This window comes from Pipra filicauda, unplaced genomic scaffold (genome assembly GCF_003945595.2).
Source record: "Pipra filicauda isolate LSUMZ 115617 unplaced genomic scaffold, ASM394559v2 scaffold183_size1465899_pilon, whole genome shotgun sequence".
In the NCBI taxonomy this organism is placed as follows: Eukaryota; Metazoa; Chordata; class Aves; order Passeriformes; family Pipridae; genus Pipra; species Pipra filicauda.
Window position 1 is genome coordinate 582546 of NW_024104291.1, and position 15159 is coordinate 597704.

The 15159-nt window shown below is 41.2% G+C and overlaps 1 protein-coding gene and 1 long non-coding RNA gene across 4 annotated transcripts in view; one reads left to right on the forward strand and one right to left on the reverse strand.

The window, feature by feature from the left end:
• Positions 1-15073, forward strand: part of LOC113989413 — a 40192-nt gene extending 25119 nt beyond the window's left edge. For all 3 annotated transcript variants that reach the window (XR_005563051.1, XR_005563052.1, XR_003541255.2), the window contains 2 exons: positions 4560-4661; positions 10853-15073. This is a non-coding gene — a long non-coding RNA (uncharacterized LOC113989413). The remainder of the gene's footprint in view (positions 1-4559; positions 4662-10852) is intronic.
• The window catches only part of LOC113998740 (ovostatin-like), a 31812-nt gene continuing 22006 nt past the window's right edge, over positions 5354-15159 (reverse strand). The window contains exons 27-35 of the mRNA XM_039380024.1: positions 14727-14801; positions 13551-13716; positions 12705-12925; positions 11391-11606; positions 11126-11250; positions 10844-10934; positions 9147-9218; positions 6291-6393; positions 5354-5426 (exon numbers count right to left, since the gene is read on the reverse strand). Coding sequence (XP_039235958.1) covers positions 5374-5426; positions 6291-6393; positions 9147-9218; positions 10844-10934; positions 11126-11250; positions 11391-11606; positions 12705-12925; positions 13551-13716; positions 14727-14801 — 1122 coding nt within the window. The 3' untranslated portion in view covers positions 5354-5373. The remainder of the gene's footprint in view (positions 5427-6290; positions 6394-9146; positions 9219-10843; positions 10935-11125; positions 11251-11390; positions 11607-12704; positions 12926-13550; positions 13717-14726; positions 14802-15159) is intronic.

Here is a 15159-nt window from a genome sequence, read left to right on the forward strand (position 1 = left end):
GAAGGATACCCTACTCATTTGCTGACCTTTTAGCCTCTAAGCAAATCCTTAACCTTTGTTTCTATTCCACAGCTGCACACAACTCTCTTCTCTTCAGACCTGTAAAGTCTGCTCTCTGTAGGCAGAAGCATTTGTTTTAATTTCGGTAACAACACATGATAGTCACATGCAGAAAAAAGTAGCTCTCTGAGGATTTCATATTGCAATTTACTCTGCTATATGGAAAGCCTGTTTTTTAATTTCATTCTGCAGAAACGCCCCATAAATGCATTGTAACAACAGATTTATAGGTGTTCAAAGCACCATAGGTCACTCCTGTTTTCCTCTCCTCCCCTCCACTAGTTTCCAGTGCAGTAGCTGGTTCCCCTTCTTTTCTGGAGCGATTTGGGAGGGGTCATACAGGAGTTCTGCTTCCCCTTGGAATTTCAGCCATCGGACTACAGATCTCACAAGGGTTTTACTGATGTAATTGTAAGGACCTGTAAGGTCCTTTCATGGAGCTGAAGTCTCTGATGACATAACAGATCCAAAGATCTGTCTAAAGTGCAGGTCAGTCTGCAAGAAGGGAACTATGGAGCAGCAACGTCTTTACACAGTTCTTCTGATGTAATTACATGAGTGCAGCTTTGTGGGCCAAAAAAAATTTCTTGCATATAGTTTTTGGGGAAATGCTATATGCCTAATCCAACTGCTCTGAGAAAGGAAGTGTGGATCTCGCTTCAAGGTTATAAAATGATGTTAACAGAACCAAGAGTTCATAGGAGTTAAATCTGAGAAATGAGCAGGTGCTACCTTTTCTCATTTTTTTCAAGTCTGTCTTCAATGTAGGCATGGTATTGCTAGGGCTCTATTGTGAGAAAGAGTATGGACTTAAGAGTTTCTCACAACTGGTTAAAAACACCAAATGTTGGAGGATCCGTCTCTTTATGAGTACTTTGATCTTTTTGCCATTGACCAACATCTAGCTTCTAAATCCATTTTTTTAGGTTGCAAAGGCTTTTTCTTTCCACCATGACATACCAGGAATTGAACTTGTTCCAGACACTTTAGGGAAGGCATACAAATGCTATTCAGAGCATGTAGCTTTCTCTCCCTTTATCTGTTATTATTATCTACTTGGCAGCACAACAATACTTTTGTGTTACCCGATATATTAATTGTGCTACTTTAAGGATGCCCCCCAGGGAGAGCCTGTTTGTGCCTTCAACCCCTGACCTTATGCCTGAAACTTTTTTTGATTTATTCCTCTCACATAAAGGCTATTTCTGCTTTGTCTCCAGTGAAAATATATTCTGCAGCTATATATTGGACTACTGAGCACTGTACAGAACAGGCTGGAGCATGTGTCCTTGATGAAGACCTGCCATTATTTATTATCTTTTATTATCTTTCTTAACAGTTGATGTTCCCAAGTTGTTGCAGGTCAAGCAAGCTGGCCTCAGACAAACGGGGAGCTAGAGAAAGTCCTTGTTGCATAGTTTTCTCTTTTGAAGAACTTATATTTTTGAGACTACCAACTCACATACAACCAGTGCTAGGCAAAACTCTCTGCTGGAGAGCACTGTGTGGCAATGAGGGAATGACTGGAGTATCCCATCCATGCCTAATGTCACACATAGTTGATAGTTCAAAGGTAACACAAGTGCTCTGTTATTACGCAAAGTGGCAGAGTCCTGGCTGTTCACACCTGAGCAAAGCCTTCCGAGTCTATTCTGTCACGTTCCCATGGACTGCAGCAGATGGGTCCCATAGGAGCTGCTGAAAGAACTGGAGCAGCTGAATGACCTTTTTGCACACGGAAAATTAAAGAAAAGGTTGATTCACAGTAGTTTTAGGGTTCTTGAGTACCTTTCTAACTATAGCAGAGTAGGAACACTTGATGCAGGTGACCTTTTTAAGATGGAGCAGGTCACCTGGGGACAAAACTTGATGGCACATTTAGCTATGACAGCAAAACCATAAGTCCTACCTGTTCTGCATAGGGGCTCAGCAGACTTTGAATCCTGATAAAACCCAGGGAAATGGAAAGGAAGATTCACACTGGCTTTGGTAGGATTCAGATTTTGGAAATGTGTGAAAAAGCAACACTGGAGCCCATGACAGGCAACTCCTTGGACCTATGCTGAACAGACAGAGTCTGTGTGATTTGCACTCCTGCTACATCTGTGGCTATTCCCCAAGAATGGCTCTGAGTTCAGAATGCTCTGCTTCACTTTGTTAAATACACAGTGCAGATTAAAAGGTAAAGTCATGGTGAATCTTCTTGCTTTATCTAACAAAAATAAAGTGCAGTAGCATCTAGGCACTGTAGGATCCCACATATGTGCTCTCTTTAAAGCCTCCAACATGCAAGGCCTAAGCCTCAGCATAACACTTCACTGGCTTCTTGGGCATTTTGTTGTTTTCTTGATTCTCTGGGTCCCTTTTGCTCTGGCTTTCAGTAAGTCTTTTTTTTTTTACGATACATACCAAAAGACTTATAGTTCTCTAAGCTATTTTGTGAGTCCTCCACTGGCAGCACTGATCAAGAGGTTCCACAAGGTACTGAAAGTTTCATACTGCTGGCCACTGAGTTGGAGGCATTTCTTCTCTTACCTGGCAATCAGATGTTTCTGCTAAAAGGATCAGACTATCATTCTTTTCAGGTGATTTCAAGGACTTGTTTTAATAGGAAAATATACGTACACAGCAGACTAGTATATGTGTTAACTAAAGAACTGAGTGTAAATGTATTGTATTTGGCATTTTTGGAGATTGGAGGCAGCCCTTACAATTTTATGATTGATGCACATGATTCTAACAACTCAGTATCTGAAATTCTTGTCAGTTGTTATATCTTTTTATCTGACTTGCATTGAGGTTCACATGATGCAACCTTCATAAGAAAAAAAAAGGTCACTAGTTGTACGGGAGTTAAGAGTTATAGAGGCAAAAGAAGGCTATAAAATGCAGATTTGGCTAGGTACTTCTGGCATTGTTCCAGCCACTCCCTCTCAGCCTAGTGTTTTGAAAATTTGTAGCAAAATTTAAATGCTGTGATCTTGAAAGAATCTGCATTTTGTATCAGTTTCCATCTGACCAGACTCGCAGTTGGCCATTCATTGGAATGGCATTAAACAAAGGCTTTTGTTTAACAGTAGGCTGAGTTTACACAGCTGAAGAAGGTGAAATAGCCTGATTGACCCCTCTTGAAGCTCACACAATCTTTTTTGCTGACAGGAATGGAAGAGCAAAGGGGAGATTGGGGTCAGCGAAAAACAATGTGGCCCTTTAACTTCTTTAGAGTCATAACTTATTTCTCAGCATGTGTCTGTCTGTAGCAAAAGTCACCACAGGTCTCATGCAAACATGAAAACGTTGCTTTTGGGTCAAGGATTGTGTTCAGGGGTTGCTGCTGATGGGAAGAGAAATGCTAGGGATAGGAACTCTAGGTTTTGAGCTGAATTGAGAGAATTGAAAACTACTCCTCTCACAACATCATTTTCTCAAAATGTCCTTTTTTCACAAGATAGAAATTCCACCAGAATTGTCAGGGACAAAAAATTCGCTCATAACTTGTAATATAAACATACCTTCCCTTAGTTTAAAACCATCCCCTTTTGTCCTATCACTATCTTCCCATGCAAAAAGTCACTCCCTCTTTTTTTATAAGCCCCCTTTAAGTAACAGAAGGCTGCACTAAACTGTCCCTGGATTATTCTCCATGTTGAGCAACCCCAACTCCCTCTGGTTATCTTAAGAAGAAATTCTAAGTTCCTACTGGGTGATTCAGGAGGTTTCAGTTGATGTCCTCCACAGGTCCCTTCCAAACCAACATTTAGGTGCTTCTACAGCTTCCAAACTTGTTTTGCATCTCTCTGGGTTTACATTGAACCTGTAGATTTCTGCCATGACTGCCCCTTATCACGAAGGTTCCTGCACTGCTCAGTGAGACAGGATTTGTTTCATCTGAGCCATCTCTGTGCAAGGCTGACACCTTACTAAACAGTGCTCTCAGGGTGTACAATGGACTGCTCCTCTCCTACCATGTCCTTTGCTGTTGTGTGGTCTGTCTCACATCAGGCACATTGCTGTTGAGTAAAGTGTTTGTAGGAAACAAAATTCGCTTTGAGCAGACCAGTTTCATGATAAATAAATCTCTTCCAAGACTATAACTGTGACTGTGTCTTAACATCCCAATTAAAGAAGCAACAGCTCGGTGATATGATTCAGTTGGTAAATGTCCGCTCAGATTATTATGGGTATGTAGTCGGTTTCTGTCTCCTTGCACCAGTGTAATCTGGTCAACATGAAGGTCATGTCAGGTTACTGCAGGCTGTGAGGGACAGTAGCCACAGTGTCTGGCTGTCTGCTGTACCTGTTCATTAAATGAAGAAAGCACAGTAGGAAATTTCTTGTACTTTGTCTCTCCATCGCAAGATCCTTGTGGCTCTGTTTTTCAACCCCTCCACACCTTTTCCATTTTCTCACTGCAAGGGCTCCATTGGATCTACCATTCCTCTCTAAACCCTTTTTAAAGAGTTTTTGTGTTACAGCTCTCTCATTTCTCTCACCATTAGGTTTTGGGTGGAAAGCTTTCATCACATTGGCCAGGGTCCCCCATTCTGCCTGTGCCACAAGATGTCACTGATGTCAAGATGTCACTGATTGACCTGTCCAAGGTATGAATGTTTTAGCTTATGAAATACCTTACATCACTCATTTCTAGATAGAACAAGGAGTGGAGACTGGAACAAACAGCATTGCCAGTTAGAATATTTTATTACAAAGCGCAGTAAAATATGAGATGGGAATCTGAAGAAAACATTTCTTTCTAAATAGAGACAAAAACTACATAAAAGTTGTCCTTTGACTAGAATTCGGACATCTGTAAATTTTTCAGTTCAATTGCTGAAAAAGGTGAAGATCAAAGTAATTTCTTCAGGATTTTCCTTCTGGATAATGTAAAGACCAAAACAAAGTCTACAGAAGCAGCAACAGCTGATTATTCTCTGAGATTGGGATTTCTTAAGAGGATTCTATGGCTAAGAACACACATTTCGGGTGTTTACCTTTACATAAAGCTCCCACTGGAATATATCATGAGTTTCAAAGAAGATGGATGGTCAGGGTTAACAACTGCACAGTATCTCCCTTGTTAGGAAGAACACTTTATCTGCAGTTTTTAATCCACACTGACCCCAAGTTCTTTTTGAAGTGTGGGCCAGAATGGGTCATTCTGATCTACTGCAATATGGGATTTGTTTATTCCTTATTATTCTACTGCTTTTCATTGCACTCCCAGAAACAACGAAATCTCTTATCCACTTCTTCCTGTATAAATGCTTGCCTGATACTTTTTGAATCGTTACGTCTTCTGGCACATATCTGATTTCAGTTGGAAGGCAGGGAGCACGGTGTGTTGTATTCTGAAAGGGCATATTCATCTGGAAAGAAGACAGGATGAAGACATTTACATGAGAGTGAGAAATCATTCTAACTGCACTCTATGTACACCTGTGATTAACACATTACGAACCAGAAAACATGATAAATTTTGTGGTAGTCTTCCAGTTGCCAAGGTACCCAGTTGCCGAAGTGCGTAGTTAGAGACCAATGCTCTCCTCTGACTGTACAAATCATTGCTGTGACCATGCCAGATGTGGATCAGCTGGCAGAAAATGCACTCCAGGGTCAATTCTCTTGATTGCTGCTCCTGCTAATCCACTAGGATGCAGTACTCAAAGGTTGTTCAAAGCTTGAGAAAAGCTTGGGAAAACCTGAGCTACAGCTTTAATAACATAAATTCCACAACTGAGTAATGTCTAATGCAACCGTACTTCCTTGAGATCACTTCAAAAGAGGTGGTCAGGCACTGAATTTTCTATTTTTAGTTACTTAAACTCCTTTTTAGTTCAGGGGGACTGTCGTTCCTACTTAAGCATTTAAATTCTTCTAAGGAAAATCTTTTTGATTGCAGCCTACTATGGCAATGTTAAGCAAAAAAAAAATTAGATAATCCAGATCAGAGAAGTTAGCAACATTGCTGTTTTTCAATTTTTGATTTTAAGCATCGGGTTCAAACTGTGGAACCACACTTCTTTTTGGTTTGTAAGAAAGCAATTCCTGATGTATCACTTTCTAATCTGCTTTATGTTGAAAGGAAGCAAGAAAGGAGGGGGAAACTGTCTTTGCTCTGCAAACCCTTTGCGGTTTAGCAATCAAAAAGCAGCAGAATTGCTAAGTGGGTCTCCATTTGTCTCTCCTTTGGTTTCAAAGGTCTTTTATTGAGGCCTGCTCAGGTCACCTACCTGTTTCGTAGTAATCATACATATGTACAGGCACTGGTTTGATATCTGATACAGGCAGGCTTTGCTCCACACTGAAGGAGAAGTTGATTTCTTTCTGAGAAACCTGGAAATGGCAAGACAAGAAAATGCATCAAAACTTATCCTTTCATAACTATCCCTGAGGCCAAGGTTGAACAGATGCATTTCTCTATCAGACTGTGTGACAAAATGTATCATTGTGCAGTTCTCTCCAGTTTGTAAACTTGATGTCAAATCAAGTAATTGTTTAAAAGCTGCTACTAAATGTATTTTGTTGATGCTAAAATTGTGTGCTCTTTTCTTTCTTTCTCTTCATATTTCCATTGCAAATTAGCTCAACCATTCCCTGTTTTTCAGCACATCAGCATTCATCCTGTAATTGAAAGTTGCTGTTTGTTTCTTTCCTTGCCTTTCCAAACTAAAATCACCTTCAATACCCCTAATACTTTTCTCCATACTTTTCTCTCTTTAATAACTTTGAACTCAATATCTTCATTTTCCTTGTGGTTCTGTTCCTCATTCCACACTCTTGTAGCCAAATGTCCCAAACTTTCCTCCTTGTTCCCCTTTCTCTGCTTTTCAAGCTTTCTCTTGCATGCCTGGGATGGTGTCACTGTTCTCTTCTCCATTTTTCTGTGATTTTGTCTTGCTGACCTTTTTAAAGGAATGGAGCAATGGACAGGGGTTCTGGATAACTGTCTCCATCACTGGTGCCCTTCTGGGTAAATTTTTCATATCTCAACATCTCAGCTTTTCTGTGAATACAGAATACTAACTACAGTCTTCCTTAGTAGATCCTTGGAGACCAACTTATAAAAACTGCCATTTGAGATGTCTATATGATTACTATTTCTTTTTGCTTCACTTCTCTTTCCCTTCTTGTATTTTAAGATCCCTTCTGGTTTGAAGCATATTTTTCTCCTTTCTCATTCCTTTTATTAATGTCATTGATGCAGCAAGACTATTATTTTCTCTAGAAGCACTTTACAAGGAGGGCTACAAGCTTTTCAGAAGAGATAGGCTGTGAAGGACAGGCAGGCGTGTTGCCCTCTACACTGAGGAATGGATGGATTGTGAAGAGCTACCTCTGAGAAACAGCCACAAACAGGCTGAGAGCTTGTGGATAAAAATCAAGGACCAGACCAACAAAGGACACTTGGCTGTTGGGGTCTACCACAGGCCACCTGACTATGAGGAGCCTGTTGACAAGGCCAGGAAGCATCAGCATCAGCTCCAGGAAGCATCATGCTCACAAGCTGTCATCCTAGTGGGGGATTTCAGCTTCAGGGACATCTGCTGGGAAAGCAACACAGCTGGCTGTAGGCAATCCAGGAGACTACTGGAATACACTGAGGAACAATTCTGATCCAAGTATTGGACAAACCAACAAGAGGAGAAGCATTACTGGACCTGGTGCTTCCCTGTGCAGATGACCTCATTAAGGTAGTTAAGAGCAGAGGAAGCCTGGGCTGTGACAGTTCTCAGGGTGAGTTTATTATCTCAAGGTGAGGAGCAAAGTTCAGACTCTGAGCTTTGAAAAAGAAAATTTCCAGCTCTTTAAGAAGTTGGTGAATGAGATCCCCTGGAAACGGCTCTTAGGGACAGAGTTTTAGACCAGAGCTGGCAACTCTTTAAGGCTGCTTTTCATAGAGCCCATGTGTAGGAAATCAGACGAGGCAGAGCTGGACTCCAGCATGGCTGAGCAAGGATGTGCTCTTCACACTGAGGAGTAAGAAGGAAATGCACAGCCAGTGGAAGCAAGGACAAGTGACTGAGGGAGCGTATAGAGGTATGGTTTGGATGCTTAAGTATGAGATCAGGAAAGCCAAAGCACAGATGGATCGTTACTTGGCAAGGGATGCAAAGAATAACAAGAAGGGTTTCTATAAGTACATGGGAAAGAAAAGAAAGGCCAAGGAGAGTGTACCACCTCTATAAAAGAGAAGGGAGAACTGGTGGCGACTGGTATGGAGAAGGCTGAGGTACTCAATGAGTACTTCACCTCAGTCTTCACTGGCAGTCAGGCTTCCCATGTCTCTCGAGTCCCTGAAGCTGCAGGAGGGGTTGAGAGAGCAAAGTTCCTCCAACAGTAAGTGAAGAGCAGGTTTGAGACCATTTGATGAAGATGAATAGGCACAAGTTTATGGGACTGGATGACAGGGTTCTCAGGGTCCTGAGAACTGGCTGATGTTGTTGCCAAGGCACTCTTCATCATATTTGAACAGTTGACAAGGGAAGACCGACCGATGTCATCTACCTAGATTTCTGTAAGGCCTTGAAACGGTCCCACATGACATCCTTGTCTTCAAATTGGAGACACATGGATTTGAAGGAAGACTATTTGGTGGATAATTTCTATAATTCTATGATTCTTTTTATACAGAAACCTCCCTAAAAAGGAGGGAGATGATACTGACTCCTTGTGAAGCACTCCCAGATGAACTGGTAAGAAGCATCACATGGAGGCTGAGGAATATTATGTAGACTAGAAACTTTTGCAATATGGAATGCAACTTAGCTACATTTGTGAAATGCTATTTAATCATACAACATGCTTCACAAAAAAGTAATAAATGCATATCTCTTCACTGTAGACTACAATACTGAGTATATATATATGTATATATATGTGTGTGTGTATATATATATAAATATACACATACACACACACACACACACTACTATATATATATATTTGATGTTGGACTGAGTGAAGTACCTTTACATCTTTAAGGCAAGTGTAGTGTTAATCTGCTATTGATGAGATTTTTCTTCTGTCTGTGAGTCTGTTTTAAACTTCCAAATTAATAAAACTGAAAGAAAACCTCCCAAACTTACCTTCTGAAGATAGAAGAATATGTGGTTGTTCTTGATGTCTACACGATCCACAACAGAATTCTCTTCCTGAAGCTTTAAACAAGGCAAAAGATAGCAACATTAATGCAGAGATTTGCTGAGGAGATTTACAGATTCCACAACAAAATGCATTTAAAGTGGCTTCTACTCTTTTATGCCACCCTGCCATCTAGTCGCCAAAAAAAGAAATGCAAGTTGAATGTGTTCATAACAGATGTGTGCAAGCCAGTCACAGTGGTAAACAGTTTTACTAGGCAGCTTTGATGCTTATGACTTTTGTCGGTAACTGAAGAATGCTTTCATTTCAACAAAAATTTACAATTAATTTCTGCGGCCCAAGCTGACTCAATAAAAATTATCACAGGATGTTTAGGGGAAGAACCAGAAGGAACAAAGAGAAGGATAAAGTCCAATTGGAATGAAAAAGAGTGGAAAATTATATAAAAGGGACCAGTTGCACCTGGTCACCACAGTCTCTCCTGCCTTCTTATTTGTCTCTGTTCCTGACTATTTTCCTGGGTGAAGGGCTCTCTGTTCCGTGTGGATGTGTGTGTAGGCAGTGCCCATCACTGAAGAAGGGACCACAGATAACAGAAACTGTGCGTTTGGGGTGCCAGAGACCCCAGAGTTCAGGCTTGTTGTATGTGGGTGTGTATGTCAGTGTGTGGTAGCCAGTGAATACCAAACTGGACTAGCTGGTGAGTTAGTAAAGGGACTTGGCAGCCAGCTACTGAAGCAGGTGTAAATCTGTCTAAAATACTGAAGACACCAGAGGATCTGAGTTAGCCACCAGAGGGACCAAGATGTCCAAGCCTATTTCTGGAGACACCATACGGTCTTGGAGGGAGACACTGATCAGGTTATTGGGCTGAACCACCTACTGAAGAGTCGTTTGTATGTGTCTGTGTGAGGCCACTAGGAGACCAGGGGACCCCATCCCATCTGCTGCATGTCTAAGACTGCTTATAGAGGCATTCACCATGGATATATGTGGTGATGGAGCCCTCAGTTCCAGGTGCTGAATTGGGGCTGAGGTCTTGAGGAGGCATATGCCCAGGTGCCAGCAACTGTACAGAACAAGGATCCCGGGTCAGCTACTGAGCAGACTGAGCGTCCTAGGTCAGTTATCTGAAGGAGCCACATTGTGTATTTGTATTTGCTTGTGTGTCCATGTGTCCATTTATTTATTTATCTTTTCCACAATGAGCTTTTAGTCTGATCAGCCAGAAAAGGGAACAGGATAAGGCCATTTGTGTTATCTGTTTTGTGGAAGTGCTGTCTTTACTGATCTGTGTGACCATTATGTATATATGTATATATGTATATATGTATATATGTATATATGTATATATGTATATATGCATACATGTATATATCATGTATAGTGTACATGCCTGCCTATTGCGAATACACACTGAACATTGCTGTTGGTTGGATATGAATGCGGATATGAAGCTGCAGCAGTCTCACCTCTCTTGGGCTACTGGATTTGGCAACTCCTAGCAGTTTGTCTCCAACAGATGAACAGCTACAAGTCTGAGACACAGAGTATGTGACAGAAGGCCTTTCCCAGGGACTTTACAGTATTCCCACGGGGCTCCAATTTGCTAATCAGAGACTATTTTTATCAACTTCTTATGTTTTCAGGGTTTATAATTTACACTGGTTCCATTTTTTACCTTTTTCAGGGATGATTCTACAGGAACAAAACCTGAGAGCATCTTCACATCAACAATAGCCATATTGGAGACTTTACGCTTTCCTGTGTAACTAAAATGAGAAAAGGTCTGTTAGTCTGGTCTGCAAATGGAAAGGAGATCAGTGAATAACATTTTCAGCTTCCAACAATCCTGTATTTCTTCCTATAGCTTCACAGCAGCAAATTACTTGTATTTAAATCCTTTCTTGCATGCTTTACAAAACTGTGAATGCAAGAGGGTAGATCAATGAAAGAAAGTTACCTGGCGAAGAGGACAAGGTCAAACTTTGGTGGATAGTTGCTTGTGCAAGATACATTCACTGTCCTTATGGAGAGAGAAAATCCTGCAACTTTATTTGGCAAATGGATGTTGTATCTCAGAGTGGTCTAAAAGAGATGGAAAGTGTGAGATGGTAATGGACTTAAAGGGTTTTGTGTCTTTGGCATGACATATGCAGAGGAAAAAAGTATGGAGAACCCCACGCTTATATCTTAGAGAGGTCGTGCTGAGTTTCCAGCTTGCTTACCTGCAGATAAACACAGCCAGTGCCATTCACTTCCACACTGTAATTCCCTGGAATAGTAGGCAAGGAAGCCTGCTGCAGTAAGAAGCGGTTCTTGTCATTCACCTGGAAAATCCTACTGGGGGACTCCATAGAGTGGACTTTGACCGTGTTAAGATTTGTTTTTGAGAAAGTGAGGTATCCGTACTGGGCTAAAGCTTGGAGAGCAACAACAGTGTCCTGAAAAGAGAACGATCCCTAATTAGATACTCAAGTGTAAGATGGTACGTGAGATTAGCGCAGCTCCTATTTCCTTGATGCTTTATCAGTGCTTATAAATGGAGAGGGGCTTTGCAAGGAGCTAAGGAGACAAGATACAAGTTCCTTGTAGAACTTGTCCTGGTGGACAAAAAGCTGACCCTAAGTCAGCAGTGTTCCCTGGTGACCAAGAAGGCCACCTGGAGTGCATTAGGAAGAGCTTTGACAGCAGGTCAAGGGAGTTGATACTGCCCCTCTTCTCAGCTCTAGTGAGGCACATTGGGACTGCTGTGTCCAGTTCTGGGCTTCTCAGTAAAGAGAGACATGGAGCTCCTGCAGCAGGTCCAAAGGAGGGTGACAAAGATTATTAAAGGAATAAAGCATCTCTTATAAAGAAAGGCTGAAGGAGCTGGGCCTGTTCAGCCTCAAAAAGAGGTGAAGGAGAGGAAACCTCATCAATGTCTATGAGTATCTGAAGGGAGGGTATCAAGAAGATGCAATGAGGCTCTTCTCAGTGCTGCCAAGCAATAGCACATGAGGCAATGGGCAGAAAGTGATGCACAGGAAGTTCCACCTGAACACAAGGAAGAACTTCTTTACTGTGCAGGTGACCGTGCACTAGAACAGGTTGCCTAGAGAGGTTGTGAAGTCTCCCTTACTGGAGATATTAAAGAACCATCTGCATGCAATCATGTGCAGTGTGCTCTGGGATAACCCTGCTTGAGCAGTGAGGTTGGACCAGATGACTCACTGTAGTCCCTTCCAATCTGACCCATTCTGTGATTCTGGGGCAACAGATTTCAATTAACCCAAAAGACCTGGTATAATGCTGTGGCAACAGTGACTGCTGTCTACTTCTAACTTGGAACTCAGGTAAATTGTCATTACCTAAAACTAAATTATGTATGAAGCTGCCTACAAAGAGCATGATGTGTCCTGACAAGGTAACCTGTGTGAGCACCAATTATCAAATATTATTCAAATCAATATGCAGTCAGGAAGCATTGTCTCAGTATTGAGATTCATCTTGCAGACTGGACTGCTCCCAGAAATTTTCTTTTTACCACGCCCAGTTGTTACCTGGCTGGAGGAAAAACCACCATATGGGTTCTGTTGTTTGATAAGCCAGAACACAATGCGGGAAATATGGGACAAGTCTTCTGGAGCAAATTTTGTTCTGTTGAGCAAAGCCAGGAGCACATAGCTGGTAATTTCAATCTCAGCAGAAGGGGCACGGGAATAGAAGTCAGGGAAATGTTCTGCTGGTGGCTTATTTTCTCTCTGCCAATGAACTGAACCACCTGAAAACAGAAAAGTGGGGTGTAAAAAGTATGGAAAAATTACTTGCTGTTTTATTCATTGCAGTATCATTGCAGGAAATAGATATACAATTCTGTCTCTCCCTCTATTCAGGAAATTTTTTAAGCTGTGGGTGTCCTGAACTGGGTAAGTTTTATTTATTTATGGAAAAGAAAACAGAAAGTGATGGAAAGAGAATTAATAAAAGGAGGATGTATAAGTCAGAGAGAGACTGAAGTGAAGGCAGGGCAGCAGAAGGATGCTAAGGCAGTCACAGACAGAAGCACATAACATAGTGAAGGGAACTGGGCTTGTTCAGCATGTAGAAGAGGAACCTAATCATGAAATTAGGTACAATCTTCCAGTACCTTGGACTGAGACTTGTGGAGGACTCTCTCTCCACCTAAATTGTCTCATAATTCTTGGAAGATCAGGCCACAGTTCAAACTTTTGTGAAGCCCAACCAGACAGACAGAAAAACTCCTAGAGATAAATTCAGTAGCATAGCAGGCATGAAATGGGAAGGGAGCAGCATGCATGTGAAAACTGTGCATCAAAATAGCTTACATCACACAACATGCCATTCCGTCAGCTGTATTGCTTGTACCATGTCCATACTACCCTTACCATCTCTGACAGCTGTCTTGTCCAGCTTCTCCAGGAAGAAATGGTGTCTTTTCTCTTTGCCAGCTAAGCCATAAGCATAGGCAAAGAGGGCCTGGTTATACAGGTTGTGGACCCCACTGGCAAATGCAGTCTCCAAACAGTTCATGCCGCTCTGAATGACAGGATGCTGATAATGCAAAACACAGTAGGCTTGTCAGGTACTTGGGTTTGTGTCTCTGCTTCTCTTTAAATACTTCCGTCACTGTTTAAGCTGCAATTACTGACCCTTCATGCTGGAAATATACATTATCCATGGCATGTTTAAGGGCCTACAGTGTGTATCAAACCTTTCAGCCTTACAGACTATCTCTGCGAGACCTACTTCATCTCAGACATTACCAGCACACTACTTACCATGTCTTATCTATGCAGCTTCACTTAAACATATGGTACCAGGTTCTTGTAAAGATACTGGAAACTAAATTAATGTTGCTGAAGAACTATTTGATTCTGCACAATGTTTTCATCCTGGTCTCAGATACTTAAATGAGTCCCATACCACAGTAACTCAGAAATGTGCAAAAAATCAGCACATCTAGAACATATTTGTCAGCTTGGGAACAATTCTCTTCCCCATCATAAAAGAACAAAGTCAGCATAAAAACAGGGTGACAAGGAAATGCAGGAAGTATACCATGCAGAACAGAACTTGGATGTCATTGCCCTATGTATAGTATTCCCACCAGCAACTCGTCATTTCCTCCCATTACTAACAATTCCACAGAGAAATGGAAACACAGCTTGGATCCAAATGTACAGAGTGATTTTGCAGGACTGAAGGTTTGAATAGCCTGAACTTTGGACTGGGTAAATTCAGAGAAAATTCCAAAGTGGACTCTGAATGGGGTGGGCAAATTCAGTCTGGATTTTGCACCTACTTAGACTACTATTACTTAAAACTGGATTCCGTAGAGGTTTTTTAAGTTAATCCATAGTTACTAGATACATAACTGATTTGTTACACTCATCAAACACTTATGGCTACTTCAGGGTTCTGGAAACTACTGTCTACAGACTGCTACTGTCCTACAATCATTATTCAAGTTCCACATTGTTAAATAATACAGATGTGAGGACTATGACTTGTGCACTCTTTGACAAATGGCTGACTGTACTAACAGAGCACCAAATACTTACTGCAGCAGAGTGTCCAGCCTCCAGCAATGCTGCCACCACGTAGGCTGTGAGTGAATATTCAGCCTCTTCTCCACCCTGATGAAAAACAAGCAAAGAATTGGTTAGTACAAATATCCTAGAAAGAAACAACATAATTAATTCATAGCTCATATATCAGTTAGATTTGAGATCTGAAGTAATTTCTGTCTCCCTGTGTGCACAGGAACAAGAAAGATCAAGTTCACTTAATATAAAGTTAAAATTATTTAATGCATTTTCTTGACTCTTGCATATATATGATAAAGCACATTATAACCTATGGCTAAGCACATAACACAGTAATGGAAAATAAAGCCTGAGACTTATAACTCAGAAAGTTCGAATTGTTTTTATTTCATCATCAATTGCAGACATAAGAATCATGCTCTGCTTGTATATGAGAGACACAAGAGAA